Below are 22,792 nucleotides of genomic sequence, written 5' to 3' on the forward strand. Positions count from 1 at the left end.
AGTAAGATACTTTCCCTCAAAACCCAAAGAGTGACAGGTTAAAGAAGGAATCCAGAAAGTGACCAGTACAACTATGATATATGTGGCCCACACTTCTCATCTGCACCTACAGACCAGAGAAATAGCAACTCCTTTCAATGTGCGGCTAGTCAAGCTAGACACTTCATAATTAAAAATGTAAATTCACCAACCTTCCTGAGTGTTCTTTACCATGACTAATAATAAATAGCAACAAAATGGCAGGTAAGGTCTATGAAGTTATTGGTGCCAGGAGCTGCACTAAACATTTTATATGTAGTTTCATTTAATCAAGATAGTAACCCCATTACATAGGGACTATTATTATTATTTCTATATCACAACTAAGGAGAGTCAGGCTTAGAAAAATTAAATAATTTGCCTCAGCAATTACTGCTTGGATTCAAACCAGAGTAGGCAAAGCCTTTATTTATAACCTCTTCATAACCTGCCCGATGCGGCAGCCCCTGGTTTCGTGTAGCTGCCAAGACCCTGAAACGTGGCTTGTGTGCCTAGAAACTGTATTTCTGATTTTAGTTACTGTAAATTTAAATAGCCCATATATAGTTAGCACCTACTGTTGTGGATAGCACAGCTCTGCTTCGTAAGAACTAAATGTGACCTTATGATCATGGTCAATAGTCTTATTATCACAAATACCTTTAATTACAGGAGCCTGACAATGAATATGAGTATGAAGGAAGCCAATTTACCATTAAGAGTTTGTAGAATAAGTCCTATCTCTGTTTGACTTAGGACTTAGCACTAATTAGCCATTTGATTTAGGTCACTACTTAACCTCTCTAGGTCTTAGTTCCTCATCTGTAAATGCATCTGTAAAATGGGGTAAATACCCACATTATCATAGGGTTATTGTGAGAATTAGACATGAAAAGTATCAAGAACCTACTGTAATGCCAAGTGCTAAATAAATGTGCTAGTAATAGTAATAACAATAACTGACTTTTGGCCTTTTAAATTCAGAAGTAATGAGTTTAATTCCCAAAAAGGGTACAATTTAAGTTATTAGGAACTCCTACCTTGTAAATGTACTTTTGAGTTGATTCTTTTTATCCTGAAATTAAGTCACGTTTACAAAGTTGCAAATATAGCACCAAGAACTCTTACCTACCCTTTAACTAGATTCTCCAGTTTTCAACATGTTGCCATATTTGCTTTATTATTTTATCTATACATCATATGTTTTTTCTAAATTATTTGACCCTCTATCCCTTAATACTTAGGTGTATTATGTCTCCTAAGAAGAATAATCTCTTATGTAACAATAGTAAAATTATGAAATTCAAGAAATATAACACTGATACAGTACTTTATAAGCTCAATTCCAATTTTGCCTATTATCCTGACAATGTCTTTTATAGTAATTGCCCCCTCTCTACCCAAGAAGATCCAGTTCAGGATCATATGTGGCCTTTGAGTCTCCTTTGATACGGAATGGCTCCTCAGCCTCTCTTTGTCTTTCATGACTATCATTTTTGAAGGACACAGGCCGGTTATTTCATAGAATGTCACTCAACTTGGTTTTCTCCAATGTTCCCTCATGATTAGATTCAAAACTACATTAAGTGATGCTGTGTTTGTTCTCAGGTTGTCACATGTAGAGGCACACAGCGCCCATCTGCACCATGTTGATGTTAATTTTGATTCCCTGTTTAAAGTATTGCTGGGTATCCACCACATTTGGTTACTGTTTTTTCATGTGTTATCAGTAAGTGATTGGAGACTACGCAAATATATTGTTCCTCAAACTCCCTCCACCTCCACAAGATGTAGCATGCATTGATGACTTGCGTAATCAACTTTGACAAGAAACTACAGATCTGGATTAAGAGTAATTAATGAGGAAAAAATTATCCATTATGCAAGAGAAGCACTATGAACTGAGGCACCTTCTTATTTTGAATGCTTGAGGGCAACAGAGGTTTAAAAGCCCAAGGCTCTGCACTTGAGGACATTAGCATGTAGCTCTAGCAATAGACAATGTGAGCTTCACTGTGAAGTGCAATGTTGCTCATCATTAGACATGATATCATACCCCAAAAATCCATCCAAACAACCCATCAATTTCTCCACAACTAGCAAACTTGAATGTTCTGGCAAACTCAAAAGGACATGATTTACAAATAGTAGGTAATATTTGGATCTTTCCACAAGAGCTGGGTTCCAGCTTTTTTATAAAATACAAATGTTTTCACTTTGGAGCTCACTGTGTCACTTTCTCAACAAACAGATCCTCATATCAGAAAAGAGGCCTGTGTTATATACAAACAGAAACGGTTTGAGCGTTATTTAGTTTGCGGTCCGAGACCACACACCTAGTGGCTATTGACAATATTTACATTGCTCGTGCTGCCACAAGTGGGGCGGGGGGTCTCACTGCTGAGACCAAAGCTCAGGCCACACAGAGGATGACCGCAGGTCCTGCTCTAACATGCAAACTAGACTTGACTCTCCATCCACAGAAGAAGGCATGTGAGTGGTGTTTGCTTTCTGTGAATGCTTATCTATGTCATCCAAACATCATTAAGAGCATATTCCAAATTTAACACACTGTGGACTTGTATATTATTACAATGAAAATGGCTTGGAAAGTTTTAGTGTCATTTTATCTTTGTGCTAAGGATCACTATGGGAGGGTTTCACACACTTACCAAAAAAAGTCTGGAGACGCCAATTGCAAGCCGCTCTGTCTTCAGATGCCAGACAAGGGGCTGTGGGGAGTTGAGCAGGAACACAACAGGCTTGTGGTGAATGTGGACTGAGGAGATGGGATTCAGGTGCAGAGTGACCTGCAAAGCAAGGCAAAGAGGAATCTTAGAATTGGCTCCCCACTGAAATCACTTAGCATAGCATCTGGAATACTTTTTCAAAGCTCAGCATTAAGAGAAGCAAGCTATATGCTAGTACAGATTCATAGTTAAGATATACTAGGTTGAATCAGATGATATTGCCAATATTTGACCATTTTTCACCACAAAAATGGTTATATCATACGGTTCAACCCACACTAATCTCAACTAAAACATGATTCAGCTCCCAGTAATAGTGGAACACCAAAAAACAGAACGCATTGTTTTCAAACTTGGCAAAGACAGAATAAAAGTCACCTTCCCTCAGGGCTGCCTTATCCCTGAAGTCCAATGACTAAGCTGAAAACTGGAGCCCAGAACTGCCCCGAGGACAGGTCATCCCTCTGGATCACCAGAGAAATGACTTTCTTCTCTTCCAGGTAAGCTCCAGTGTCTATAAAGTGAAGTGAGTCGGCCAAAGAGATGTGTTGAAAGCTCAGGAAAAGGGGCTGCCAAAGGGAGCTGCCAGTGCTTTCACCATCCCAGCTGTTAGCGTGAAGGGTATTCCAAAGAAAGAAGCACACAGAATGCACAGAATAAACACTGATCATATAGAGCCCCAGTTTAAAAAAAAAAAAAAAAAGGGGAAGAAGAAAAAACAGGGAAGAAAACCACGAGCTGGATAGGAAAACTATGGCTGCGTTGACAGCTGATCTAGGACTACTGTAGGTTACCAGAGTCCTTGTTAGCATTATCAGAAAGCACCTGTGAGGACAGCAGGACATGTTGGGTTCAACAACATCCCCCTGGAGCACAAGGTCAGTTCACCATGAACATAGCAAAGTAAAAGGGTAGATGCAGAACTACCGAAGAGATGCTTTCACATGAGCACATCTCACACCGGATTTCTGTACGGGAGTGCTGGGGCAAGACCCAAGGACCACACATTTAAACAAACTGAACTCACCAAAGAGCACCATTAAGTGATAAAGGGGGGAAAACACCAAAACAGGACTTTAGCTAGAAAGACACAGGCCGAGTGATACACTGGGAATAATAGCACATCTCAGCCATAATCCTTATGAGGATTTAAATGGTCTAACCTTTTGGTGTCTCTGGGCCACACTGGAAGAAAAGTTGTCTTGGGACACACATTAAATACATTGTGACACGTAATCACAAAAAAAATCACAGAAGGTCTTAAGTAAATTTAAAACTTTGTATTGGGCTGCATTCATAGCCATTCCAGGCCGCATGTGGCCTGCAGGCTGCGGGTTGGACACCCTTGGCAGATCTATGCTTGGGGTCTATACAATCATCAGTGACAAAGATTCAAAGCTGGACACTTTACACCTTCCCAGGGGCTGCCGTCCCACTGCGATCCCGATGTATATTTACCTTTTATCATAGGGATGGCTGACCAGTGTCACTTGTCACAGCATATTCTTAGGTCATTGCTAATAAGGCACTAAACTTTACTTAACTTTCAATATCTATGCCTTAGCACATGGTAGCCACTCAGCATATGCCAACTGAATGTTTAAGTTTCTAGTTTTCAATGCCACAGAAGTATTTTATTCTATGAATAATATGCACTGAGTATATAATACCATCTCATTCATTAATTGTTGAATGGGTATCTTAATCTCTGAAATACACTACAAATACTCTGTAGACAAAGGTATGTCTTATGTTTACTACTGTGATTAATACATAGTAGATACTATATTTTGCCGTGTATAATGCACGCCCACATTTTTGGCCCAAACTTTCAAGAAAAAAAGCTTTTCATTTAAATTTTTTAATTCAATTATTTATTTATTTGTATTTAGAAACAAAACTGATTATTGTATTTCAGGGTATTACTTTGCATACAGATATTTCTGTTCCTTTATAGAGTTACACTTTTAACTCATAAGCATAAATAAAAGAATGAAAAACATTTATGTAGATATCAAATTAGTATTACTCATGTATAATGCGCATCCTTATTTTTTCCTCAAAAATTTGGGTGCAAAAGTGTGCATTATACCTGGCAAAATACAGTAATTTTTGAAATGATTGATTTATTACAGCCAATTCATAAATGTATGTTACCTAAAAGGTTTTTTTTTAAAAAGGTTAAATATGTTAATAGGTTCCAAGGGATTTAGCAAGCTAATTTACAGAAAAGTTGAAAACAAACAAAACAAAACAAAAACCATGAGCAATACTCAAACTATCAAGATTTCTGAAAGACAGCTAGGAACATTTTTATATTTGGCATAAGGAAAAGTACTGAAAGTAGGGCACTAATGAACTGTGTCACGTACAGCCACAGCAAAATAAAATGTTCCTTGGTTGTACAGGCTCTTCCTCACAGCATTTTGGAGATGCTCTCTGCATCTAGAAATAAACAGACTGATCACCACTGTCAACAGAGCAGGGACATTAACTGTAGCATTAGCTAAACGAAGAGATGCACACTACAGCGAGCACAATGGAGAATGAAGAAAGGAGAGATAAAATCATTACTGTTCAAGAGCACCTAAAAAAAAAAAAAACCACTTTGTCACTAATAGCATGTCAATAAAAAGTTTCCAGATTTACTCATTCCAAAACTGTTTATTGAGAATCATAATGGCACAAAGATCAGCAATGTATATCCACAGAAGGTTCAACAACTCTTTTCTGATGACTTTCTTTCCAGCCCTTAAGCATACAGTTCTTCTAGCAGTACGTAAATAAAATAGTAATAAATATATATCTCAAGTGAACAAGAGCTTTTTTTAAAAAAAAAAAAACAAACTTAGGAAATGAAAAGAAAAATATGTATGAGACAGATATTGGTACTTGGGTCCAAAGTTTTCCAGATGGTCAAAAGTGTCAAGGCCTGGCTCATACAATGAAGGAAAAATCTCTAGGAGCCACAGTTCCCTGAACTTTCCTGGAAACAGCTCCCTCCTTCAATATGTGGCAATGTCTGGCCAAGATGAATCCTCGACTCTGGCATACGGGGCCTGGGCAAAGACCCAAAAGCTATTTGGCAAAGAACAATTCACACTATGATTGGGAAATTAAAAGAAAAATATTCAATATATTTTTTAGAAAAGATCATTTGGCAGGAACAGAAAGTCCCCCAAGCACCTGCTCATCTAATCCCTCAGCAGCCTTCCTCTTCCTCAAGTGGAAGGCCTCCACTTGAATAAACATTGCTGAAGGGAAGATAAAGTACAACCGAAAACAACCAACAAAAGAACGAAGATATAAAAGCCCCTGGAAATGTGGGTAGAACATACCTGAAACATTTCTTAAAGACGAACATCCTCCTAAGAACCAATTATATAGCTCAGGATAGATTATAGTTACAAAGATAAGAACATATTGCTGAAGATTTTCATCGGCAGATTACTGTCTGGTGATCATTGTCTAAGGACCAGAGCCCAAGAAGATGGAAGCAAAGAAATAGCCATTAGAGAAATGATACAAATGCTATCCGATAATTTCCAGCTTGGCGATCGTGTTAATTCTCAATCCTATATTGAAATTACATAAAAATAAAGGTCACTACTTATCCATGAGCTTCATAAGTAATAGAGAACTGACAATAGGGGCAATGTGACTACGAAGGCTCACTGGGCTAAAAGGGCTAAATCCAAAATAAGGAAATAATGACTAGTCTCTAAATTAGTGGCATTTTTGTTAATCTTTAGGAGTCACAGAGCATTTGAGATTTTTTTTGAGTTTCTTTTTATTATGTGGTATTGATTATGCTATTACAGTTGTCCCAATTTTTCCCCCTTTGTCCCTCCCACCCAGCACCCCCACTCCCTCAGACAATTCCCACACCGCTGTTCAAGTCAATGGGTCATGTTCCTTGGCTACTCCACATCCTATACTGTACTTTACATCCCCACAGCTATTCTGTAACTTTTATTTGTACTTCTTTTTTTAAAAAATATATATTTTATTGATTATGCTATTACAGTTGTGCCACTTTTTTTCCCCTTTATTCCCCTCCACCCTGCACTCCCCCAACAAATATCCCCCTCCTCCAGCCTCAGTTCATGTCCATGGGTCGTACACATAAGTTCTTTGGCTTCTCCATTTCCTATACTATTCTCAACCTCCCACTGTCTACTTTGTACCTACCATTTATGCTTCTTATTCCCTGTACCCTTTCCCTCATTCTCCATTTCTCTCTCCCCTATAATCTCCATTTTTGTGATTCTGTTCCTGTTCTAGTTGTTTGCTTAGTTTGTTTTTGGTTCGGTTTTTTTTTTAGATTCAGTTGTTGATAATTATGAGTTTGTTGTCATTTTGCTGCTCATAGTTTTTCATCTTCTTTTCTTAGAAAGTCCCTTTAATATTTCATATAATAAGGGTTTGGTGATGATGAAGTCCTTTAACTTGACCTTATCTGCCCTTCCATTCTAAATGACAGCCTTCCTGGATAGAGTAATCTTGGATGTAGGTCCTTGTCTCTCATGACTTTGAATACTTCTTTCCAGCCCCTTGACTGCAAGGTTTCTTTTGAGAAATCAGCTGATAGTCTTATGGGAGCTCCTTTGTAGGTAACTGTCTCCTTTTCTCTTGCTGCTTTTCAGATTCTCTCCTTATCTTTAATCTTGGGTAACTTAATTATGATGTGCCTTGGTGTGTGCTTCCTTGGGTCCAACTTCTGTGGGACTCTCTGAGCTTCCTGGATCTCCTGGAAGTCTATTTCCTTGGCCAGATTGGGGAAGTTCTCCTTCATTATTTTTCAAATAAGTTTTTGATTTCTTGCTCTTCCACTTCTCCTTCTGGCACCCCTATTATTCAGATGTTGGAACATTTAAAGTTGTCCCAGAGGTTCCTAAGCCTCTCCTTGTTTTTTTGAATTCTTGTTTCTTCATTCTGTTCTGCTTGAGTGTTTATTTCTTCCTTCTGCTCTAAATCATTGATTTGAGTCCCGATTTCCTTCCCTTTACTGTTGGTTCCCTGTGTATCTTTTTTTATTTAACTTTGCATAGCTTTCTCTTTTCCATTTTGTGACCATACTCAGTCATTTCTGTGAGCACCCTGATTACCAGTGTTTTGAATTCTGCATCTGATAGGTTGGCTATCTCTTCGTAGCTTAGTTCTATTTTTGGAGCTTTGATCTGTCCTTTCATTTGGGCCATACTTTTTTGTCTCAGTGCACCTGTGACATTGGAAAGGACAGAGCCTTAGGTATTTGCCAGGAGGGGCAACCCAGGTTGCTACGTTGTGATGCTGTATGTGGGGGAGGAGTCTGAGAGGGAACAATGCCACTCGGTCAACTCTCTGCCAGCTTTCAGTTGCTTCCCCTGCTACCCACAAGCAAACTGGGCCCTTCTAGTGCTGATTCCCAGGTGGGTGGTTTGTAAATGTTCTAGGATCCTGTGGATTTCTCCAATGAACACTCCTGCGAGGCTGCAAGTTTCTCCTGCTGCTGCCCCACACGTTTTTACAGCCAGAGGTTTTGAGGCTTTATTTCCCTGTGCTGGAACCCTGGATTGCATGGTCCATCTCGCTCCCCAGCTTTTCCTCCCAGTTTCTCCACATGCAAACATGGGACTACCCAGACACCTTGTCGGTGTCCTCTCTACCTCAGCTCCCTGTCTCTGCCCCTCCAACCAGTTTGGATGAAAGTTTCTTCTTTAACTCTTTGGTTGATGGACTTCCATACTGTTCAATTTGCTGGCAGTTCTGGTTATTATTTGTTTTTAAATTTGTTGTTGTCCTTCTTTTGGTTGTGTGAGGAGGCAAAGTCTATTTACCTATGCCTCCATGTCGGCCAGAAGTCTATTTGTACTTCTTAATCCCCACACCTCTTCACCCATTTCTGCACACCCTCCCCGATCTGGCGATCATCAAAACGCTATCTATATCCATGATTCTGCCTTTGTTTCTTGTTTGCTTAGTTTATTTTCAGATTCAATTGTTGATAGATATGTATTTTTGCCATTTTATTGTTCATAGTTTTGACCTCCTTATCTCTCTTAAATAAGTCCCTTTAACATTTCATGTAATAATGGTTTGGTGATGATGAACTCCTATAGTTTTTTCTTGCTTGGGAAACTCTTTATCTGCCCCTAGATTCTAAATGATAGCTTTGTGGGGTGGAGCAATCTTGTCTTTAGGTCCCTTCTTTTCAGGACTTGGAATATTTCTTGACAATCCCTTCTAGCCTGCAAAGTTTCTTTTGAGAGGTCAGCTGACAGTCTTATGGGAACTCCTCTGTATGTAACTGACTGCTTTTCTCCTACTACTTTTAAGATTTCTCTTTATCTTTAACTTTTGGCATTTTAATTATGATATGTCTTGGAGTGGGCCTCTTTGCATCCATCTTGTTTGGGGCTCTCTGCGCTTTCTGGACTTGCATGTTTATTCCCTTCACCAAATTAGGGAAGTTTTCTCTCATTATTTTTTCAAATAGATTTCCAATTTCTTGCTCTTTATTTTCTCCTGGCACCCCTATGATGTGAACATTGGAAAGCTTGAAGTTGTCCCAGAGGCTGCTTACACTATCCTTTTTTTTTTTAAGTCTTTTCTTCTTCTTTTTCTGGTTGGTTATTTTATGCTTCCTTATGTTCCAAATAATTGATTTAATTCTCGGCTTCATCCACTCTACTGTTGTTTCCTTATAAATTGTTCTTTATTTCAACTACTGGATCCTTCATTTCCGATTGGATCTGTTTTATGCTTTTGAGGTTCAAACTAATTTCCTTGAGCATCCTTGTAGCCAGTGTTTTAAACTCTGCATCTGACAGATTATCTCCCTTTTGTTTATTTTTTTTTTTCCTGATGTTTTGGTCTGTTCTTTCATTTGGGCTATGTTTCCCTGTCTCCTTGTTTTGTCAGCCTCCCTGTGTTTGTTTCTATGTATTACGTAAAGCTGCTATGACTCCATGCCTTGGTAGTGTGAGTTAATATAGTAGCTGTCCTGTAGGATCCACGGTCATAGCCTCCCCTATCACCCAAGCTGGGTTTTTGAAGTACACTGTTCATGTGGGCTGAGTACACCCTCGTCCTATAGTTGAGCCTTGACTGCTGTTGGCAGGTCAATGGGAGGGGTTTACCCATGCCAGTCAGTTGCAAGGACTGGCTGTGACTCCTGACCACCAACCTTCGCTCTCCACGGAGGATCAGCTGTGCAAGGGTGGGATGGTGGCACTCCAACATGTTCTGTAGCTGTCCACTGGGTGCTCTGGCCCTGGGGTTTCCCAGGTGGTGCAGGCCAAAATCAGCCCCCACCTGGGGCCACCCTGCCTGAGCTATAAAGCAATCTAAGATGGATGCTACTTCTGCTGGGCTTGGAGATTCCCAGGTGATGCCAAGCTGTGAACCTAGGCTGGCTGCTGCTAGTGCCTGGCTTGGAGGCTCACTGAGGCTGGCTGTTGCTTGTTTTATAGGATTTAAGAAGTTGTGAAGCAGGAACCAAGACTAACCATTCATATGTGGATATGGGACCAGCCCGTTCCACATCTCCTCCCCTCCTACCAGTCTGGATGGATGTGGTTTTTTTAATTTTGTAGTTGTCAAACTTCCATTCAACTCAATTTCTGAAGGTTCTGAGTGATGGTTGTTCTATTTTTTAGTTGTAATTCTGATGTAGTTGTGTGAGGCAGCGAGCCATTTTACCTATGCTGCCACCTTGACCAGAAGTGAGAACTTAATGTAATTTATAAATGCCCTCCACAGACACATTCACATACATACAAAACCTACGTGCAAACTAAATTCTGCAGACCATTTCAAGAAAATACATCCATTACAAAGGGTCCCTGAACTCTTTGTTAAATACCCATTTCCCTGGTTAAGGAATCCACTGTAGAAGAGCAAGAAAATGCTAATGGCAGAGACAGAAACAAAACAAAAAGACTTTATCTAATTAAAGTAGAAATTATACCTCTGGTTCAGATGTCTTCCTCTCAGGGAAAGAACTTAAAAGATGACAACTCAGAACTCAAATGCTTTCACATGTAGTGTTTGAGGCTTCCATGGCCTCTTTTAACCATACTTTGACTACATAGTTGTCTATAAAGCCTAGCCCAGAAGCTCCTATTCTAATCATGTTTGTCTCAATATGTACTGAATTTCAATCTTCCTAATGGCACAAGAAAATGCAAGTAAATCTGACCTGTCACTTTTCCTATGTAGACATTGTCATCATGCATTGCTGCCCCTTTTTAAAAATGAAGGGAAGCTAATTGGTCTAATCTATTCTACAACATCTATTTTATATTAGGTCTTCTGAGGTTATCTATGCACTTCAACAAATTACTAGATGTAATTAATGTATTTATCCTATTTTATAAACAATTCAAAGTAAATCTTTTGTGAGTACTTTTCTGGGCAATCTGAATGCAATTTTGACCAAAGGCAGGCCAACTCTCAGGAGCACAAAGATTACAAGTAGAAAGATAACCTTCCTTTCTTCCATTTACAAAGCATGTTCTTCCTTGCCCACAATATCACCAGAATACAACATGGGTGGTTTTCTCTGAACCTTATTAGGGTGAGGACCTGTCAGTTCTCCAAAGATTATCTTTGACGAACAAAAACTATAGATTCTCTAAAACTCTGTAAATTGTGTTATGAAAATGAATTGTGTACTGTCTTATGGGAAAGAAAAAAAAATCCTATTCTCTGTATGGAAAAATGCCATATAAAAACGGTTTTGAATCTCCTAGTATTTACAATAAAGATGCAAGATATTTCTACCATAACAATCACAAAAACATGTTATTAGACCACCTATTCCTGGAGTTTTTTAACACGAACAAAAGCAAATTGAACAAAACAACTGATAAGAGAATCTAACAGTTGTCCAATTTTGCTAACATGTCAGTGAGGCCCTATTTCAACATTTCTGATTCTTCTAACAGCCCCTATGGACTCGTGAAATGATGAAGTCATCCAGAACACTACCAGAGGGACTGCTGTTCTCTAAAACCAGACCAAACAATGCTCTGAAATGGATGATCCAATAATCAATTTACACAAAGATAGATAAGAAAAGGACTCTAGCAGTGTGTCTACAACCAAGACCCATAAAATTACACCCTGGGCTTTATGTAGCCAGCATCCATCCTCTCTTCAGAGGTAAAAAGATAATCCACTTAGCAACAGTGTTAGTAGTAATTGAAAACATCCTGACTCTGGGTCTTACAGCATCCATAATTTCCACAGATGAACACTGAGACATAAGTCTATTTCAGAACACAAGGTTACCATAGCTGAATTTGAATTTCACTTACATTTGGAGAATATGACTTTTAGGAACTCAAACCTGACCCCAGATGCATCTGAAATGTGCAGTCAATTGCTGAGAGTGGGGAACAGTAGTAAGTGGCTGCTGTCGTGGTTTACGGCCTGAGGAACACTTACAGCTGACATGGTATTTGCCATTGCTTGTCTTCCACCATTTGTGAATCGGCATCAGAAATGCCCCTTAAAATACTCTTGAAGGAGTGGAGTTGGAGCTTTTAAATTGTCCCTTACTATTTTATATTCACATTTCTCTGAATTTCTAGAGGCACATTAATCAGTTGGTGCTGAATTTGAGGACTCTCAAGCCCCAACATGTCTCTATTCCCACTGGGGGAGTCAACTGACCATTCTCCCTGGTCTCAGAAGAACTGGGGTTGAAGATTTCGCACTGCTATGACAAATGATACCAAAATGATTTCATACTGCTATTACAAATGGTAACAAAAAGATTTCACACTTCTATGGCAAGTGAGAGCAAGCTCCTTCCTAATGGTTTTGTCTTGAAACCACTTACCATGACGAGAGGGACACAGCCAATCAATTCCAAAACTAATTCTTTCTCCTCCCAGCCAAGGACAGGATTTAGGATTCCCTGGGAGCCTCTGACTATAATCTAATATGACCACAACTGGAGGGAAAAGACAACCATCTAAAACGAAAGCCTGAAATGTGAAGCAGAAATAAGCCTGTCCTCTCTGCTCTATATTTTGAATGCCCTGGAAAAATACTTGGAACTAATATTGGGTTGGGGGCTGAGGGACGAGAACTCATATAAACACAAAAATATTTCTGAAACAATAGGTCATGATCCTCTAAAGGGGTCCTGGGAGAGCTGTCAGGGGATTTCAGGGACCCTGGCCCTTCCTTCCCAGACTAGCACACAGATGGATCGCTATGGGGAAGAGGGGCAGGGAGAGGGAAGTGAGTATGATCTGGAGCGGGAACCTGCCGCTGGAGCCCTCGGCAGGCCGCTGCTGACTGACAGGCACTTTGCCATTGTCCGTCAGTATCCAGCATCTGCCTTTTGACTGTTATAATGTATGTCACTAACACACCATAGCCCTTCAGGATCCTAGCCAGTAGCACCCTCCCGGCAGCTCCTGGACGATCACGTGTGCCCAGCTCAAGATGCAATTGCCAGTAAATCTTTCCCCATCCTGCAGGCAGAGCTGGAGCTCAGTGACGCTCCCACAGACCACACTTGTGTCTCTGCTTCCACGCAGCACGGTAATGATCTGTTTAGATATCTGTCATTTACTCCCCCGCCCCGATATTGTGAAATCCTCAAGGCATTCTTCAAGGGCAGAAACTGAGACACACTCATCCCTGCATTCTTGGACCTAGCACAGGGCTGGAGAGTTAGTAAGCAGTCAAGTTTTCTGGAAGAATCAGTAAAAGTTATTCATAAAATGTGATTCAAGTAATTATTACAGAGTCATATTGTCATGTTTTTCTGGCCAAAACGATGTCGGAGGGGGTGTATCTATCGAGGGAACATTAACTTCACTATCAACTTCAACTTGAACTTTAAAACAAAGTCAAGACAAGCAGATTCTAACTCATGCTACTAAAATGAATGATAGGGGCTGCCTAGGATGCATGTTAGAGAGGAATTAAGGCCACGTCCCGGCGTTGTGGGAATAAATGCCCTGACAACCTCAGCTGTAGGGAAGTACAATACTTAGGCCATGTAGGGGACCCATACCAGGCAAAATAAGAAAACAGATTTTTAAAATATTTAATAGGTATGTAAATACAGATACGTAAAATGTGAAAAAACCTTTGGGGCATGTTTTTCTCCCCAGGGATAGATAACAGATAAAAAAAAATTTGACTAAATATTTTACTATCTTTTAAGGGCATAAAATTTTAAATGTTTTTCATTCAGGCAATGGAGTGTGTTAGACCAGGTAGAAATTAAAATTCTACACAAATTGAAGGGATTCAATACTTGCACATTAATGAGAAAAAAAGTTTATAATTTTTTAATATTCTTTGTCACACTTAACAAAATCATTCCAAACACTTCATTACTGTTTTCTAACACTAATATGTAACCAAAGCTCCATATTACTATGCACTGTGTAAATTTATTTCCTTTCAACTTCTACTTTTTATAATGGCTTCAAATTGTTTTCGCCACTTACACAATATTTTGACATGCATATGTCTATAATAACAGGATGTCAAATGGTCTGCTTATCAGTAGCGGGGGGAACAACAGAACTGTCTAAAAGAGAGAATCATTGGGGTGACCAGTGGAGGCTGATTTTAAAAGCAGGCATAGCAAGAGCCCGATTCCCACATGATCTCAGTACTGGATTAATCATTTCCATCTGCCAGTTGTAGTCACGGATCTCAATGAAGATTGCTCCTTAAGCACTGTATTAAAGTTAGTAAATTTGTAATGGCAAAATACATGAAATGGATTGGAATTCAGGTAGTAATGTAAGATGCTTCAAGCATCAAAGGATGGCATTTGAATTCCCCTGAGCTATTATATTAACCTGAAGCTGGTAAGAAATTCTAAATGGGCATACAGTGTCAGCCTTCTAGCACAAAAGAGAAATCTGGAGAGGAGTACTTATAAAGATATGGACATTCAAAAACACTACCGGGTCACTGTTGTTATTAAGAATAGTGGTGGCAGCATTAGTGATAGCCACCATTATTTTCTTGCCAGGAAAGACAATATGCAGGTCCAGGGGTCTTTCTATTGGGTTAAAACTTGCTGCTCTCATCAGAAAAAAAAAGTGCTTTGCATAATTATCTAATTATTCCCATTTTAAAAATGAAGAAATTGGTGCTTAGAGACAAACAATTTTTCCAAAGTCATATTGCTAGAATGTGGCAGTGCTAGGAGTAGAATAAATGTGTCTCGTCATCTGCCTTTCTTTTTTCCTCCTCACCTTCCCACCCCACCGTAATCTTGGGTGTTGGCCTTGGAGCACAGGAGAAGACAGGGAGCTACTCTGCAGGAGTAAGAGGCAGCAACTATATTGCTTCTAGCAACTATATTGCTTCTAGAACAGGAAGGACAAGGAAGAAAGGAAGAAGACTGAGTTGTGAGCAAGATAACAGAAAGCTAGCACAACCTGAGAGGTGGGTGAAACTCTTCAGGGAAGGGGTCAACAAGTATTTTTGTGAAGAGTGACGTCTACAGTGACAGCTAAAATTGTCTGAGTTGCTTTGATGCACATCATCCTCTATCTTCTCTACAAAAGCTTTAACAATGCTCGTTGTTCCATGAATGAATGCCCTATGGAGCTCAAAATGGTGCTGGTTATGTTTCAAATCCAAGTAAGTCAAGTGTATCCCAGAGACGTCACGTGTAGATTTGTACACCCAGGGCATGGCGATGGCCATGAGAACTCTAAGGCTCTGACAATCTGCAGAAATACACCCTCCTCTGGATTTCTAGAGGCCATGGAATTAGCAGAGGTACAAGCCAATCATAGCTTGAGCTCCAGGGGTTCCCAGCTGAATATGTGGATTAGACCAAATTACTCTCTAAGGAAACTGAACTCTGGTCAGGGTAGGAAAAGCCTGGGAAGTCTATGAAGTCTGGTTTTCTTTCAAAGCTCTCACAAAAACAAAAACCAATTTCTGGCATTCTCAAAACCAGCCCCCTAAGGGTCTTCTGGTCTCATCCAGCCAGGTTATGATTTTATGTGCCAATGTTTTTAAGAGGAGCTTTACCTTCAGTGTTACATGGCCTATCTTGACAGAGGGAGAAATAACTCAGAAATCAAAAGTGGAGAACATGTTATCATTCTGTGTTTTAGAAGCATTTTTTCCTGAAAAAATATTGTTTTCTTTGACCAAATGTTCCACTATCTTTTAGAGGCATAGAATTTTAAATGATTTGAATTTTGGGAGTGAACTGTGTCAGAAAAGCCTAATGCACAACAGAGGAAAAGCAGTTTGTAGTGTTTAGAGTTCAGAACTTTTGCCCATTTTCCTCCTCAAAATCAGTTTTCCTTGAGCCCTGCCTGAAATGAGTTTTCAGGGTAAGACCTATAACCACAGAAAGTGGAGGGGAAGTTGCCAAATGTGGATCCGGAATTTGGCGTGCTATGGTTGATAAGTGTCTCAGATGGGATAGTATCTTCTTAAAGCTAGTATGGAAGGGTTTTAATTTCCAATTATCTTGGGGCAGCATTACAAGTAGTTCAGTATATTTGTTCTAACTGGAGAGGGACAAAGCTACAACAAGGACTGGGACATTTGGAAACAAACTGATTGTTGTCACTCTATATCCTTAAAATCCTTTCAGCAGTTATTAATAACCTGGAAGAAAAAGGGAAATAAAGAGTAAAAGAAAGAAGCAAGAGACCTAAATTGTAGGAAATCTGAACAACGTTCCCTGCTTGGATTAAAAGCAACCTTGTTGACATTTATTTATAGATAAATCATAATAGAGTATCATAGCAGGGAGTAGGAATGGGTTTTTATCTCAGATTGTAACAAGTGCAAATTCTAACATAAACCATTTGCTATTCTAGTTGTATAACTAATGCTATACCAGTCCTTCATTTCCCAGTAAGGAAGAAACTAAACCTGTCAAAACCATACATGTAGTCAGCAAATTTAAACCCTGATAAATCAGTTCATATTATTGGGGATCAGTGAATGTAAAGAGCAAGAGAAAAAAAAAGGACATACCAATTCATTTCTAAGCAAATAATTAAAATTGTTTCTCCTAGGTAACTTGGGAAAATATGAAGTTCTGCTTTAATATTTAGAATTTCTAATTGTGTCTTAACTATATAGACATAGTCTCATTTTTAATACTTAAATGAGAAAAAAAATACACTTCTGATCTCTGACTTTTACTCTGCGTGTTGAACATGGATGGCACAGGTACCACTGGAACACCTGTGTTCAAAGAGTTTGAAAGTATTACAAAGTCTTAGTTTCCCTTGCAAATGGAGAAGGTACAAGCTACTCTTTCATAATGTATCTCTAAAGAAATTTTCTAATTCTGAAATCAGAATCTAAAAGATATCTAAAAGCCATCAAGATCAAACAGCTTAAGCTATTTCATGATTCAGTTAAGTCCCAAATGCCTTCTAAGGCAACAGCTGCTAGTCCTCTTCCTCGCAACTCCCGCAAAATTACTATAGTCTACCATTCTGTCTCTGACTCATCTTGAAAATACAACTAATAAGGAGAGCCAAAATGGGAAAAGTAGAATGGGGGCATTATAAAACATTCAGACTTAGAATACAAATTTAAAGACTGCAAAATTACCAGTATCATGCAGAAATAATTAAGATTCTCTACTATTCATGATGTTTGGGTAGAAAGAAATCTGACTCATGACAAGTCTCTCTATAAAAGTGTGATTTGAAATAAGCAAAATGTGGTATATTCATACAAGAGAATATTATTCTGCCATGAACTTTAAACATGTGAAGGTAAAAAAGCCAGGCACATGTTGAAGCATAAGACCACATGTTGTATGATTACATTTATATGAAGGTCCAGAGCAGGTAAATCCACAGAGACAGAGAGCAGAGGAGCACATAGCGCTGGGCCCTCAGGGGAGGGGAGAATGGAAGTGACTGCTGCCTGGTACAGGGTATTTTTGTGGGATGACGAAAATGTTCTGGAATGAGGTGGTGGGGACGGTTGCATTACTTTGTAAATGTATAAATGTCACTGAACTGTACACCTTAAAATGGTTAAAATGGTAAATTTTATGTTCTGTGTTTTCTACCACCAAAGAGATGTGATTTGAACTCTTACACGGGATAGACCAGGCAAAATCCTGAGTCTCAAATCTCATCTTGAAAGACCTTCATGTGATAATATTCAGCACTCAATTTCCCTTAGGAGGCTGAAAGGTCACACCAATCCTCAGGACATCAGATCTGAGGCAGTCAAAGCTCAGCCACACACTAAGCTAGCTTGCGTTTCCGATACATTTTTTCACTTATTCAAATAGCATTAGTTAAGCATCCATGACATGCCAGCCTATCCTCCTTCCCCAATTGGCTCACAGTCCAGAGGAAGAAAGACACATGAAGAGATGGTTATAATACAACACCAATACTGAAATATGTCCGGAGTGTGCAGGGAGAGGAGAGGGTGTCAAGGGTAAGGAGAGGCAACAAGCAGCTTGGGCTCAGCTGCGTCCCCAGGCAAGACAAGTGGGACCCAAACTTCTCTGTAAGAAACAGACAAAAACTGCTAACATGATAAACTTTCTTGCTTCTCCCACTCTTTCTTAATTTTCTGAACTACTTGTCATGGCTATTTTAGAAACCAAATTCGCAAACCAAGTATACGCTGGACCGGATGACCGCTGAGACCCCTTCCGACTCTAGGGATTCCAGGACTTCATTATTCGAATATTTTTCTTAAGACTTTCAGAATCACTTCACCCACTTCCCATTTCATTTCTTCTCTAAAGAAGTTTGCTAAATTTGTTTTTTAAAATCTATATATTTAGTAAGCAATACAATAAGTTCTTTGAGAGCATCTCTTAAGAGTAATCATTTCAAAAGAAAATGATACTGAGATACAGCAAATCTATTAGGGAGGTGACGACAGTCTTCAGTACCTCCTAAGGGGTTCAGGGTACTGCTCTGGTGGCTTCGGATCACATCTAGCTCCGCCTCAGTATATGTGGCTTTGTGGGAGCTTTTTGCCTTTTGCTGATAAGCCCAGATTCTAAAATTAGAAATTTGCTTTGAACAAGCCATCATTCTTCATAAATTATTCATTAAATCGCCCCTAAACCTTAAAAGAGATCAGAGCAATCACACAGGATTATTGAGAAGCTTAAATAATTTATATTTGTTTATAATTCTTTGTAAATTATCTAGTGTAAAGAAAATTTTATTATTCTCCCAAAGAAAGATGATGGAGAGTTAACTGTTTCAGACCATCACGGATGGAAAATATTCTAAAAGATCCTTGTTTGTGGAATAGAGAAACCTGATAAAAGTCAAAGTCATCATCAGATTCCACATCCTTAAGCAAACAAAGTTTTTATCCAGCGCTAACAAGTGGTGAAACAATTTGATTTTTGTCTCTCCTTCTACTGATTTTCCTCTCACATGGAAGGTTCCCAGTTTGCACTGAGGAACAAAGAATGAATGATGTGCAAAATGAGTATCATCCCTCCTAGGACAGTGAATGACCAGATGTTTCATGGGGAGGAGGGATCTTATATTAACCTCAGGCTATCCTAAAATATCTCAGCACCTAAGAAACTGCCTTTTGATTGCTACGTTATGGCTAAAAATGGAATGCATACAGCAAAATGACTAACTAGCACAGCATAATAATTGAGTGCATGAACACTTGCACCAGACCCTCTGAGTTCAACTACAGGTCCATTAACTCCCTAGCTGTGTGACCTTGGGCAAATTGCTTGACCTTTCTGTGCCACTAGTGCACCATCTTAAAAACAGGATAATAGTACCTACCTTTTGGAATTATTATAAGGAATAACTACTTGTAAAGTTAATACTAGCAAAGCACTCACATGCTTGCCTCATAGTTAAAAATTATGTATTAATTGCAGACAGGCCCACAACAGATTCCAGGAACTTGGCATTGTAATTACCTGTGGCATCATGGGAACCTTCTCCTATAAAGCTGGGTCTCCCAGGTCCCCTCAGACCCTTTTCTTTCTTGTGAAGTACTGTCCATTCACTACTCTGGAACCTGCTCCTATCAGAACTGTTAATAAAGTAGACTTACTGCTCTACTGTGGTTTAGAGATTCTCAAGAACAAATTATATGCAAAGTCAGCAAATGAGACCTTTCCATTCTGTTTAGCAAGGTAGAGGCATGCATTCATACACTTCATTTAATTGCAGTTTCATATTTTCACATGGGATCAATTTTGTTCACTTCCTAGATAAAAATATCAAGCTTTTAAAGAAGTTTTGTGTCTTCAGTGCCCCCTGAGGAAGAAGGAAGCTCTTCCCAGTGGATGCTCCTGTGCCTTGTCTTAAAGGGTCTCTAGCACCTGCTTCCTCGCATTAAGTTAACTTTGCACATGTAAACTGAGAGGAGACGTTGAGACTGGTCTCCTTAGAGTCTAATACCTGGCACATATTAGGTACTATATAAATATTTAATGATGAATGAATGAATGAACAAACAAATCAATAAACACATTTTAAAGCAGGCTTAAATCTCTTCCAAGATCCACATTTTCTCCCAAGTTGGCCAGTGTCTCCTGTAACCCAATAACTTGGGTCACTCTGCCTTCCTTTCTAGATTTCAGGCTGTTCGACCTCATGGTTAAGAGCAGTGACTCAGAGCCGGTCGGAATCTCCGCTCTCCCATTACCAGCCTTAGGGCCTTGAGCACGCTAAGACTCTGTGGGCATTAGTTTCATCAATTGTAACACAGGGATAACACCTGTGCCTATCGCATCCTATGTCAAAGGATTAAACATGTCATTCGTTCAGGCACTTAAAACAGTGAGTGGCACATAGGGAATGCTCTTTAAGCGATAGCTATCATTAATTCTACCCTCTAAAACCATGGCTGTTTTTCTCTATTTCCTTGGTTCCTATGGAAGGGAGGTCTTGTCTCCATTGTCCTCTGAAGTCTGAAGTCAAAACAGCTTTCCTCACAGTCCTCCAAACACTAAACTGCCAGCATCCTTAGACTCAGCCCACACTCTTCCTAAACCAGCTTCTCCTCTCCGGACACACACAAAATCCATTAAAGCTTCTCCCTCACCACCCCTCTCATTCTTCCTCACCTGGTAAGTCTATAAACTTCATCAGCCATTCTCCCAAAGCTCTTACTCATATCATTATCATGACCAACATCTCCATGGCTCACTCAGCTCTGGCTTCAGCCAGGCTTGGAGATACTTCAAAGTCCCCCTATGATTTGGGAGAAGGATAAGGGAGCTGTTTGTTTTGAAATACATCATGCCCTGAAGGAGATACCCGGTTTCCCCATATTTGTTTACCCTGACACAGACTGACCACTCTCAGGCTTGCTACAAGCTCGGTGAAGACCTCCACCAGATACAGCACCAAAAAGGTTGAGACAGCTGCAAAGGTTTCTGTTTCCCTGGAGATGGAGTTTCATGGAAGGCTAAGAATCACCACAGCAACCAGTCTACAAAAACAGTCCGTGGGCTTCAGCCCCATAACTCTGGTAAAGCAATTTGTGCTCCGTGAAAACGCTGGGGCACACAAGTTGAAAAATGATCAAAGTAAACACTGCTCCTCAAGCACCATTTTGTTGTGCTGATTTCAAGGCATCAGGTCACAGCATCAAAGTTCTGTTACGAAAGATGCACATCAAGTGCCAAGGATTTGCTAGGCCGAACTAACTGCTCGGGTGTGAAGGTCTAGAGATAAATTCATAGCACATTTTCCAAAACAACCATTTCAAATTTGCTCTAAGAGCAGAGCAGGGTAAAAACGTATGCCACTAGATCAAGTTACCCTGCCCACACTAGAACAGCTGCCGATCCCAACCCTGGATTTAAAGGGGGGGGGGGGTTTCTGATAAAACCTTAAATAGACTTTATCCCATACTGACCTTATATAAACTAATTCTGATAAATTTAATAAAAAATTCTCTAAGCCTTATTTAACACTAAATGAGAAAACAACCTGTTCCAGGATATCTGATCTACTACTCTCAATTTATGCTATAGTTTACATAGCAAATAAGAAAGGATAGTATATTATTTCTTTACTTTATGGAAGCAGCAACTATGAAGTTTAGAAACAAATTTCAACATGGATTTACAAAAGCCTTCAATTTTTATTAACATGATTGAAGTTAATTAAGTATGCTTACTATAGCTTGAGTATACAGAACACTTTTATTTTATTTTATTTTAAGGAACTCAAAGTGGTACACCGAAGTAGCCTTACAACATCCTCAAAAGTTAAGTAAGAAAAATATACCATTCCCATTAGCAAGAATTTATAGGAAAAAGATCCTAGAACTCAATATATATTGGCAGTACACAAAGCATTCATCAAAAACACTTACTGGCAAGGACGACTGTGTATCTCAAATTACCCTGAACAGAAATGTGATGTGTACCAACAGTGATAATAATACGGGTAATATATGAACACTATAAAAATTGGGAAGACATATATAAACTCATATTGGGGAAGCATCACTGTGTGCAAGGACTTCAAATTCAAATCAGGTACAATACTTGCCCTCAAGAAATTCAGTTTCATGGGAGCAAAAAATACACATATGGAAACGAGTCTGTGGGAAGCAGAAAGGGGGCCCTTCTGCTGGACTCTGAGGGCGGAAAGGGCACAATCAGGCAGAACTGAGGAGACAAAGCAAGGAGAACCCCAAAAGAAATGTCAGGGCAGGGGGGCAGCATGTATCGGTTTGGGGGACATTCAATTCAAACAAAGTTGAGGAAATACAGAAAAGAAAATAGAAGAATAAAGTTGGAGAACTCTGGCCGGGTAGTTCAGTTGGTTGGAGCACTGTCCTGATATGCCAAGGATGCAGGTTCAATCCTAGGTCAGGGCACATACAAGAAGCAACCAATGAAAGCATAAATAAGTGGAACAAACAGATCGATATTTCTCTCCACCCCCACCCCATTCCTTTCTCTCAAATCAATTTTTTTTAAAAAAAGAAAGTTGGAACAGTAGATTGGTCTAGCTCTCAATGGGCTGTGAAAGCTAAGCTTAACTAATCAGTAAAGGCAATTGGAAGAATAGCATGTAATATAA

General features: G+C 39.5%; 1 protein-coding gene across 2 annotated transcripts in view; it reads right to left on the reverse strand.

Annotated features, from left to right (window-relative positions):
• The window catches only part of TGFBR3 (transforming growth factor beta receptor 3), a 195,323-nt gene that overhangs the window by 70,136 nt on the left and 102,395 nt on the right, over nt 1-22,792 (reverse strand). For both annotated transcript variants that reach the window (XM_054592126.1, XM_054592127.1), the window contains exon 4: nt 2,691-2,828. In XM_054592126.1, coding sequence (XP_054448101.1) covers nt 2,691-2,828 — 138 coding nt within the window. The remainder of the gene's footprint in view (nt 1-2,690; nt 2,829-22,792) is intronic.

This window comes from Pteronotus mesoamericanus, unplaced genomic scaffold, assembly GCF_021234165.1.
Source record: "Pteronotus mesoamericanus isolate MK-2021 breed Mesoamerican mustached bat unplaced genomic scaffold, CSHL_Meso_final scaffold_31, whole genome shotgun sequence".
Taxonomy (NCBI): Eukaryota; Metazoa; Chordata; class Mammalia; order Chiroptera; family Mormoopidae; genus Pteronotus; species Pteronotus mesoamericanus.